Source organism: Mobula hypostoma, chromosome 6 (assembly GCF_963921235.1).
Source record: "Mobula hypostoma chromosome 6, sMobHyp1.1, whole genome shotgun sequence".
Taxonomy (NCBI): Eukaryota; Metazoa; Chordata; class Chondrichthyes; order Myliobatiformes; family Myliobatidae; genus Mobula; species Mobula hypostoma.
The window spans coordinates 51,228,386-51,240,114 of NC_086102.1; the positions used below are offsets into that span (position 1 = coordinate 51,228,386).

General features: G+C 40.3%; 1 protein-coding gene across 2 annotated transcripts in view; it reads right to left on the reverse strand.

The window, feature by feature from the left end:
• The window catches only part of LOC134348044 (cytochrome b-245 heavy chain-like), a 41,125-nt gene extending 29,942 nt beyond the window's left edge, over nt 1-11,183 (reverse strand). Inside the window, exons 1-5 of one of the 2 annotated variants that reach the window (XM_063050829.1) lie at nt 11,139-11,183; nt 3,421-3,516; nt 3,220-3,330; nt 2,529-2,613; nt 655-794 (exon numbers count right to left, since the gene is read on the reverse strand). In XM_063050829.1, coding sequence (XP_062906899.1) covers nt 655-794; nt 2,529-2,613; nt 3,220-3,330; nt 3,421-3,516; nt 11,139-11,183 — 477 coding nt within the window. Of the gene's footprint in view, nt 1-654; nt 795-1,807; nt 1,875-2,528; nt 2,614-3,219; nt 3,331-3,420; nt 3,517-11,138 lie in introns of those variants that run through there. The other variant, XM_063050830.1, reaches the window with a different exon arrangement.
• Between the last annotated feature and the right edge of the window lie 546 nt (nt 11,184-11,729).

Sequence of the window (11,729 nt, forward strand, 5' to 3'; positions counted from 1 at the left end):
CAGCCAGCTGAGCGACCCTGAGGGTGGCCAGGGGGCCTACATATGTGAATGGTGGGCCTTAAAGGCCTAATATTGCGCAGCAAAATTCCTTGTTAAAATTTTTAAAAATTATCATAGAAGTTAGCTCGCTTCTGCTCCCCAGAATGTATTTCTAGGCAGGTACCAAGGAGCAAGCATTTTCGTTCTAATCCCCTTCAAAGTGACAAGCTATCAATTACTATCAGTGACCTGGAGTTTTTTAGTGAGTATTAAGATGCACATTGTGGCCACATCACTGCTTTCACAAGTGGAATCAAGTGCTGCACATTTGTTCCTACAGTTCTGTAAACCACCACATCCGCCCAAGTAAAACAATGTGAATTCTGGCGAGTCTCGGGCCAAATGTGTAGACTTTGATATAAATTAGAACTAAAGCAGGATGCTGAAATATACACTTATCTGGCTGTCTGAAAAGGTGCTTCCACCGAAACATATATGAAAAGTCTTGAGAAGAAAGGAATGGTAGATTGCAGTCCAATAAAGGCCCTATTATTCTTTTGTACATTTTCTGCTGAATTCAGGAACTACTTCCTCTAGTTCATTTTCCTTTTGTCCAGCATATACATTGATTTTTCCTTGATTTTGTTAAGGTATCAAAAGACAATTGAAGACTACCGTATTGTTGGATCGAATTGGATTCAGGTAACCTTCATTTCCTCCCATTTGTGACAAGATAGTGTTGAGTCGTCCACGTTCACCCAGCTGGCTATCCATAAACCGCTCGAAGTTGAATAAATGAGCGATGATATGAATGGCTGTGGAGGAAAAATCTGTTCTAATCCCTGTATAATACTGAATTATGTACATGATCATCAAAAGCAATATGTCTAAACAGATAATAATGGGCATATATGATCAATGAATTCAGCTCATGATACAGTTCTGAACTTAATGTTTCTATCATTTATATATCAAAGTCTCAAGCACAGTCAATTATAACAGTACAATCTGACTCAAGTTAGTCCAGCGTATGTTCACTATAGCATCTAAAATTCTCCTGTGACGGAGTCTGAACAATCCTTACAGTTCCTTGGAGGACATGAAACCATTTAAACTTCTTTGAACAGAGCACCCTAAGTCAATATGGCAATGGGCTGAGCTTCCATAATAAAGGTCCAAAAATCTATTTCAGCACCCAGATGTTGGATTACTTCTCTTTGTGTTGCTATGGAAGTTGAGGTATCAAATATCAAATATTAAATGAAGATGGTTCTACGAGTCAGTTGTCCTATCATATGCATTAATAAACGATTGTGGCCTTGTATGGAGGAGGAATCTGCCAAAACATTCCCATCCTCAAAGATGGAGGAGATCAGTTGTGAGTTCAAAAGACATGGCTAAGGTGATTAGAATCACCCTCAGCCAGAAAGTAAGTGATACGTCTTGGTCTTCTGTGATCCTCACTCTCATATTACCCAGACATCGGTCAATTTAGTTCTCTCTGACTGATGTCAATGAAAGACTACGTTCATGGGATCCTGACAGAAAACGAGACAGAATTCTAATGCAGATACAACACTGGAGGCTACCCATCAATATCGAAATATTACAACCTGCCTTGTGTCCAAAAGCAAAGGAAATACAGATTGGCTAATTACCTCCCGAGTTCTACGAGTGCAACTGAGGGGGAGGGGGTGGGTGCATCAACAACAGAGCTATGAAGTGGAACTGTTCTTCAAACTGGGTTTAACCTCTAATATATTATCGTAATTACGTAGATGATAGTTAAAAGCAAATGACCCCAGAAAACATACAGAATTCTTACAACCTCCTTCCTTCCTGTCCTCCAAGGAGTCGAACATTCCCTCCAGTGATTCAATCTGAAGGGTTAATGGACAAAAGTATTGACTTCCAGACCAAAGGACAGAGCAACCTTGGTAGTGAAACAGCAGATAACTGTGTCTGGTGTTATGGAATTCCACTACAACTGAGGTCATAGCTTTTTTCATCTGTGTTTAGAGATCTAGAACTCAGACCTAAACACTTCATTATCTGAAATGAGGAACCAGAATTACTAGTCATAATATTGTCAATCCTTCACCATAACATATAGAGCTACAGTTTCTGATTTCAACATTCAAACACATAACAGACCCACCAAAATTGCATTCAAGGTTTAGGATTCTTCCCCATTATAGGTGTGGAATATTAATGTTGACAAAAATAATCATAATCCACAGCAATGTTCAGACAAGACTGATCTTTTCATTGACCTGAATTATTGCTCATGACGTGGCAGTTGCATTTCTTTTACATTTCTTACACTCCTTTTATTCTTAATTGAAAATCTTTTTATTAATCCCTGCCAATATTCTTTAATTGATTTAATCAAAAATGTTCTAATTAAGTGCATTCTATTTAAAGTTTAACCAGAAAATATACATAATCCTTGAAACTGTTTTAATCTGATTTCTTGACTTCAGTTCCATAAAAAAGTAAAACTCAGACATAATAAGGGTTAGGCAATGCTATAATTGACTATAACTTACCTGTATGCAAAGCAATCATGTAAGCTACCAGTTTATGAAAGGTGATGTTTTTGTCCAGTTGTCTTCTGAGAGTGTGTCTGCAGCACTAAAGTAGAAGAGAGGTTACCATGCACTCTGCTTCTTGTAGCACTTTCCCACAACACACGCCCTTTAACCTCTACCCTTCCCACCATCCAGGGACCCAAGAATTCTTTCTAAGAGAAGCAGCAATTCAATTGCACTTGAAATGTTAACTCTGTTTCTCTTTCCACAGATGCTGTCTGGCCTGCTGAGTGTTTATGGACTTTCCTGTTTTTGGTTCAGATTTCCAGCATCTGCGGTATTTTATGACATTCACTGAGTTGTGCAGCATAGTGTTGTCTTATGTTCTGTGCCTTAAGAATAAACAGAGCATCTTAACTGTAATTTCCAAATTTCATGTGGGTGAGGCATTAAGTCGTTACACAATCCAGCCTGATGCATGACTTTATGGGGTAGCTGATTTACTACCAGCATAACAGTAATATAATTAAAGGTTGAAGTAAATCTCACAGAGCTTATTTTTTTTTTACTATTTTCAATCAAACATACTATTGTCAGAGTCCGTATAGCCCAACTTCTCTAAATGTGACATAAAACCTGAGGAATCTCAGTAAAATAGTGAAAATAGAATATTTTTGTACAATTTTGAGGATGCCGTTTAGCCTCTTACCCCACAGGATCCTCTTATGAACGACAGCAGATTTCGACAGACTGGTAGCAGGATCAGCATGCAGTTAAAATTCAAACATGCAGCAGGTGCACGAGCCCACGCCAGAGCAGACTAAGTGGATTGAAAGAAACACGCATGAGTTCCAGTGAATCTATAGGAAATAAACCACAGCCCAAAGCTTCCAAAGGCATACTAACTCACCCCAACCAGCTCTCGTGTGTAAAAAAACTTCTGTCCATCTTCATAGACGAAAAAGAAATGAACGAAGAGAAATGCATTTATTCCGAGCCACACCAGCTGCAAAAGAAAAAAAGGGGGATTGTGTAATGAATCAGATTTGATTAGGGAACCAACTCTTAGGAGGCAGTGATCATAATATTATAGAATCCACCCGGTAAATTGAGAGGGAGAGGGTAAAGTCAGACATATCAGTATCACAATGGAGTAGAGGGAATTACAGAGGCATGAGAGAGGAGCTGGTGAAGCTGACTGGAAGGGGACCTTAGCGGGGATGACAGCAGAAAAGCAATGGCAGAAGTTTCTGGGAGCAATGCAGAAGGCACAGGATAGATACAACCCAAAGGTGAAAAAGTATGCTAAAGAGGAAACGACACAACCGTGACCGACGGGGCAAGTCAAAGACAGCATAAAAGCAAAAGACAGGCTATCTAATGAAGCAAAAAATTGTGGGTGGAGGGGTTAGACAATTGGGAAGCTATTAAAAACCAACTGAAGACAACTAAAAAAGCAATAAGAAGAGAAAAGATGAAATAGGAACGTAAGCTAGCCAATTATATAAAAGGGGATACCAAAAGATGCTTCAGATATATAAGGAGTAAAAGAGATGCAAGAGTGGCTATTGGACTGCTGAAAAGTGATGCTGGAGAGGTAGTAATGGGGGACAAAGAAATCATGGATGAACTTAATAAGTATTTTGTGTCAGTCTTCACTGTAGAAAACACTAGCAGTATGCTGGAAATTCGAGAGTGTCGGAGGGCAGATGTAAGTATAGTTTCTATTACTAAGGAGAAGGTTCAAAGTTCGAAGTACATTCAATATCAAAGTATGTGTATGCGTATATATAACCTTGAGATTCGTCTTCTTGCAAGCAGACACGAAACCAAGAAACATAATAGAACCCATTAAAAAAACCCACACAACGAAGACCGCCGAACACCCATTATATGGAAAAACAGAACAAATCGTGCAATAATTAAAAAAGTAAACAAGTAACACACAAAACATGAACCACAGAGTCCCTGGAAATGAATCCACAGCCATGGCACCTGTTCCGCAATGAGATGAGCAAACCTCACAGAATTTGAGCTGAACACCAGTTTGCCCTTTGCCCTCCACAGTGAAGACTGATGCAAAATACTCGTTTAGTTCATCTGTCATCTGCTTGTCCCCTGTTATTTCTCTGGCCTCATTTTCTAGTGGTCCTATATCCGTTCTCATATCTCTCATATGTATTTTTTTACATACTCAAAAAAGCTTTTACTATCCATTTTGATATTGTTTGCTAGCTTGCTTTCGTATTTTATCCCTTCCCTCCGAATGTTTCCTTTAGTTGCTCCCTGTAGGTTTTTAAAAGCTTCCCAATCCTGTATCTTCTCGCTAATTTTTGCTTTGTTGTATGCCCTCTCTTTTGCTTTTACATTAGCTTTGGCTTCCCTTGTCAGTCATGGCTGTACTACTTTGCCTTTTGAGTATTTCTTCATTTTTGAAATACATCTATCCTACACCTTCCTCATTTTTCTCAAAAACCCACGCCATTGCTGCTCTGCTCTCATCCCTGCCAGCATCTCCTTTCAATTTACTTTAGCCAACTCCTCTTTCATACCACTATAATTTCCTTCACTCCACTGAAATACTGCTATGTCAGACTTTACTTTCTCTCTATCAAATTTCAAGTTGAACTCAATCATATTGTGATCACTGGCTCCTAAGTGCTCTTTTACCTTAAGCTCCCCAATTGTCTCCGGTTCATTACATAACACCTAATCCGGTGTAGCTGATCCACTAGTAGGCCCCAATGACAAACTGTTCTAAAAAGCCATCTCGTTGGCATTCAACAAACTTACTCTCTTGAGATCCATTACCAACCAGATCTTCCAAATTGACCTGCAGGTTGAAATCCCCCAAGACTATCATAACATTGCCCTTTTGACGTGCCTTTTTAAATTTCCCATTGTAATCTGTGGTCTGCATCCCAGCTACCGCTGTAAGGCCCGTATATAACTGCCATCAGGATTCTTTTATCCTTGCAGTTTCTTAACTCAACCCCCAACTATTCAATATCTTCCAATCCTATGTCACATCTTTCTATTGATTTGATGCCATTCTTTACCAGCAGAGCCACATCACCCCCTCTGCCTACCTTCCAGTCCCTCTGATACAATGTGTAACCGCGGATGTTCAGTTCCCAATTACAACCATCCTTCAGCCACGATTCAACATCATACCAGACAATCTGTAATAGTGCAACAAGATCATCCACCTTATTTCTTATACACCGTACATTGAGATATAACACTTTGAGTACTGTATTTGCTACCCTTTTTGATTCTGCATCCCTAATGCACTGATACTCACTCTGCTGGCTGCAATTGTGTCCTATCTGCCTGCCCTTCCTGACAGTATGACAGCGTGCTATCTTTGCTTTTTTTTACCATACGTCCTATCCTGAGTCCCTTCATCCTCGTTCACACCCCCCTGCCAAATTAGTTTAAACCCTCCCAAACAGCTCTAACAAATCTGCCCGCTAGAATATTGGTCACCCTCGGGTTCAGGGACAACTCATCACTTTTGAACAGGTCATACCTCCCCTGCAAGAGATCCCAATGATCCAAGAACATGAAGACTTGCCCCCTGCGCCTGCTTCTCAGCCACACATTAATTTGCCAAATCATCCTGTTTAGAAACATAGAAACATAGAAAATAGGTGCAGGAGTAGGCCATTCGGCCCTTCGAGCCTGCACCGCCATTTATTATGATCATGGCTGATCATCCAACTCAGAACCCCGCCCCAGCCTTCCCTCCATACCCCCTGACCCCTGTAGCCACAAGGGCCATATCTAACTCCCTCTTAAACATAGCCAATGAACTGGCCTCAACAGTTTCCTGTGGCAGAGAATTCCACAGATTCACCACTCTCTGTGTGAAGAAGTTTTTCCTAATCTCGGTCCTAAAAGGCTTCCCCTCTATCCTCAAACGGTGGCCCCTCGTTCTGGACTTCCCCAACATCAGGAACAATCTTCCTGCATCTAGCCTGTCCAATCCCTTTAGGATCTTATACGTTTCAATCAGATCCCCCCTCAATCTTCTAAATTCCAATGAGTACAAGCCCAGTTCATCCAGTCTTTCTTCATATGAAAGTCCTGCCATCCCAGGAATCAATCTGGTGAACCTTCTTTGTACTCCCTCTATGGCAAAGATGTCTTTCCTCAGATTAGGGGACCAAAACTGCACACAATACTCCAGGTGTGGTCTCACCAAGGCCTTGTACAACTGCAGTAGTACCTCCCTGCTCCTGTACTCCAATCCTCTCGCTATAAATGCCAGCATACCATTCGCCTTTTTCACCGCCTGCTGTACCTGCATGCCCACTTTCAATGACTGGTGTATAATGACACCCAGGTCTCGTTGCACCTCCCCTTTTCCTAATCGGCCACCATTCAGATAATAATCTGTTTTCCTATTTTTGCCACCAAAGTGGATAACTTCACATTTATCCACATTAAATTGCATCTGCCATGAGTTTGCCCACTCACCCAACCTATCCAAGTCACCCTGCATCCTCTTAGCATCCTCCTCACTGCTAACACTGCCGCCCAGCTTCGTGTCATCCGCAAACTTGGAGATGCTGCATTTAATTCCCTCATCCAAGTCATTAATATATATTGTAAACAACTGGGGTCCCAGCACTGAGCCTTGCGGTACCCCACTAGTCACCGCCTGCCATTCCGAAAAGGTTCTACTCTCAGTGGTGCGTGGCACAGGCAGCAATCCAGAAATGACTACCCTGGAGGTCCTACTTCTCAGCTTTCTACCTAGCTCTCTAAATTCTCTTTTCAGGACCTCTTTGCTTTTCCTTCCTATGTCATTGGTACCAGTGTGTACCAAGACTTCTGGCTGCTCCCCTTCCCCCTCCAAAATGTTGTGGACATGATCCGTGATGTACCTGACGCTGGCACCTGAGAGACATCATACCATTTGAGTGTCCCATTCACGTCCACAGAATCTCCTGTCTGTTCAGTTGACTAGTGAGTCCCCTATCACTACCGCTCTCCTCATCTCCCTTTTTCCCTTTTGCACCATAGATCCATGCTCAGCATCAGTAACCTGGTCTCTGTGCCATTTCCCTGGGAGGTTATCCTCCACAGCAGTATCCAATACGGTGTACTTATTATTGAGGGGAATGGCCACAGGGATGCTCTGTGTTAACTGCCTATTCACATTTCCATTTCTCCTGACAGTCACCCAGCTACTCACCTCCTGCATCTTTGGGGTGACAACATCCCTGTAACTCTGATCAATTACCTTCTCACTCTCCTGTACAAACCGAAAGTCATCCAGCTGCTGCTCCAGATCCCTAACACGGTCTTCAAGGAGCTGCAGCTGGATGCACTTCACACAGATGTAGTCCCCTGGGAGACTCTGGGTCTCCCAGGACTCCACCATCCTGCATGAAGAATACACAATGGCCATTTACTGTACTAGGTACAGTAAGAGAAAAAAGGGAACCTCAATGGAAATTACCCAGAGCCAAAGCCTCTTTTGAGTCGAAGCCTCCTTTGAGCCAAAGCCTGACACTCCTACTCTCACCACTGGCCTATTCCCAACAATGGCCGCCCAGATTGTCCCTTCTGTATCTTTAAACAAGTGTCGCCGACCTGTGAGAAACCTCACTGTTCACTGCTCCTGCCACTGATTGGGCTGCTGGAGTGAGCCCAAATACCCTCAAAGGAATTTGTTGCTCCATAGTCTCCTCTTGTGCCATGAAGAGACCACTCTTAGGGTGGAGGAGCAACATTTTATATTCTGTCTTGATAGCCTGCATTCTGATGGCATGAACATCGATTTCTCCTTCCAGTAAAAAAAAATTCCTTACCCTCTCCCCTCTTCTTCTATTCCCCACTCTGGTCTCTTACCTCTTCTCATCTGCCTATCACTCCCCCTGTATCCTGTCCTCCTTCCCTTTCTCCTAATGTCCACCCCCCTCTCCTATGGGATTCCTTCCTCTGCAGCTCTTTACCTTTCTCACCAACCAAGCTTCAACTGTCACCTTCCAGTTATCCTCCATCTCCTCCCCCGCCCATCTTTTTATTCTGGCATATTCCCCCTTCCTTTCCAGTCCTGAAGAAGGGTCTCGGCCCAAGACATCAACTGTTGTTTATGCTGTGCATAGAATCCTGTTCTAAGAGAACTGTGGGATTGAAGCAAAACATAACATGAGGCGATGTGTCAAAGAAAAATGAATCAAACTTTATTAAAAGAATTGAGATTAAGTAATCACCTTGACATAATCAACCTGCTTAACAGTTACCTAGGATTCAGTACCGTCATTTTTTATGGTGAGTGCTCAACTTTCTGACATCGATTTTTGTATTAATTATTTTTCTGTCCCTTTTAAAATTCATTTTCTCAGGATCTAGGCACTACTGAGAAGGCTGGCATTCACCCTTAATTGCCCTTGATAAAGTAGTAATGAGCTGCCTTCCTGAACACGGCAGTCTTCCCACGATGGTACTGCCACTGGCTGTTGAGTGTACCTACCTAGCTGCTGTCCTTGTCCCTCTTGGCAGTAGAGGCTATGTTTTTAGGAGCTGTTTTTGGAGAGTCCTTGGTACATGCAATACATTTTGTATGGGATACACACTGAAGTGTCAACCTGGATGGTGTGGAACTTTTTGAAGTTTTGCTCAATCAGTCAAGGGGAGAGAAATAGATCATGCTCCTCAGTTGTATCTTGTAGATAGTGGTGAGTCTATGATGAAGAGACTCACTCGCTGAAGAAGATCCAGAATGACCTACTCAGGAAGCCACGGAATTTACGTTGCAGATTTCTGATCAACGATGACCCCAGGGAAGATGATCATAGGAAATACAGCAATGGTAGTGTCAATGAATAGATGGTTAGAGACTCTCTTTTAACACTTCTGTGGGGGAGTCATCCCTTACCCTTCCTACTCTAAACACCTGTGTAAGATGATCAAGTCATCAGAAACGATTATACAAAAGCTAATTTCAGAAATCGCAAGTAGAATAAAAATAGAACAACTTCCTGTTTCACTTTGTAAATTTCTTCGCTCTGCAATCAGTTATTTTAGCTACACTTGTTATTAACAAAACCAAAGTTTTAGCACTCATTTTAATAAATTTCAAGCCTGTCCAAATCAAATTATTACATTAATGAAATAAAGCTCTTAAACACTGCAGTGTGGTATAGTAGTAATGCTAATCAAATATAGGAGTATTTTCAAAACAATAGCTCCATTCTCTGTGCATTGCTGGTGAGGCTGTTCATTACTGTCTCACTCTAATTACCCTGAAGAGGCATCTTCCCAATACAAAGCAACACATTTGTTTTCTATGTAACAATTTTAATAAGGATGGTCCCTGAACCACTTCAAAAATAATTAAGAATTAAGCTTATTTCTCTGAGGGCATGTAGAAACATAGAAACATAGAAAATAGGTGCAGGAGGAGGCCATTCGGCCCTTCGAGCCTGTACCGCCATTCAGTATGATCATGGCTGATCATCCAACTCAGAACCCTGAACCAGCCTTCCCTCCATACCCCCTGATCCCTTTAGCCACAAGGGCCATATCTATCTCCCTCTTAAATATAATCAATTCTGAAAAGGTCCCGTTTATTCCCACTCTTTGCTTCCTGTCTGCCAACCAATTCTCTATCCACATCAATACCTTACCCCCAATATCGTGTGCTTTAAGTTTGCACACTAATCTCCTGTGTGGGACCTTGTCAAAAGCCTTTTGAAAATCCAAATATACCACATCCACTGGTTCTCCCCTATCCACTCTACTAGTTACATCCTCAAAAAATTCTGTGAGATTCATGAGTTGTGTTTCATATGGACTAGGAAATGCTGATTTCCTTCCCTTAAAGTATTTTGGGAGAACAGATTTTGTTTTATGAAATGTAATTTCTTCAGAATTTTTTAAAAACCTTTTAACCCAAGTCTGGAGTCACTTTAGTGAAACTCAACTCAATCTCTGCTGTTAGAGCTACTATATCAGCTATATAACTGCTATACTAACAGTCATATATTTTTAAAGAAAATATAAATTCTATAAAGTAAGATAATAAAAATAAATACACTAATATAACAACTACTGCAAAACTTAATCCCCTTACCTAAATAAAGATGCTGCAATTACCTTCATTTTATTTCTTATTAAATCTATTTTACTTTGAGCACACTACATCTAAAGAAAATATTTTGAATCTATATTTAATATGCATGCAGTTAGCTAAAGTAACATTGTAAGGAAATTATTCCTAATTGACAACACCACTCTGAGCAATTTTATAACTATTTCTCTTTGTGACCATTCGAAATAGGGTAGTTTCTGAAGAATGGACATCTAAATTTATGAGTATCGCTGGTAGTTTGTCCAGTTTTATATTTATGCTCATTTAAAAATATAGCATTACTTTTAAAGTCATCAAAAATTACAGCTAGAGTTAATATTAGTTTAATTTACCACTGTTAGCTTTTAAAACATTTAATCAGCAAAATCATCACTCTCATATTTATATTTTGATTGAAAATAAATTGATTCCATAGCCCACAATGTGCTAAAACTGGTAATCAAGTAATTTAACCTGAAGAATATACCAGCAAGCAATATACTCAAACACTTCCCCACTGATTTAACAATTACAGTACTTACAATTACAAAGCTGGAGACTCCCTCATTCACCAGACAGTTTCCCATATTCAAAATGAGTGTCAATTCACTGGGTCTGAGTTAATTTAACCAAGTATATAAGGAAGTGAGAGCTTGTCTGGGAGTTACCCAATATACTTCCGTATTCAGTATGAAATTAAATGGTCAAATCTAATTATTTTGCTTAATGGAGATACAAGGCAAAAGCATTGGTGAGTAATGTGATGATCTGTTGAGTTCTTTCTGATTTATTATTGCACAAATAGCTTAATATTTGTTAACACTAGATAATTCTGTATGTAGCAGAAAGAAAATCAAACTGTAGGTGCTGGAAACTGAAATAAACACAGAAAATACTAGAAATGTTTAGCAGATCGGACCTCCAATTTGGGGAAGAAAAATAGTGTTAATCTTTTCAGGTTGGGAAAAATTGGGAAAGTGACAAAAGTTAAATATTGTAAAAAGTTTTAAGAAAACCCAATAATGCACAAAATGCAAATTCCCTGATACTTATCTTGCTCCATTTCTCCAAAAAATATATTTTTGTGATTTGATAGAAATTTAAAGATTAGCTTTATTTGTCACATGTACATC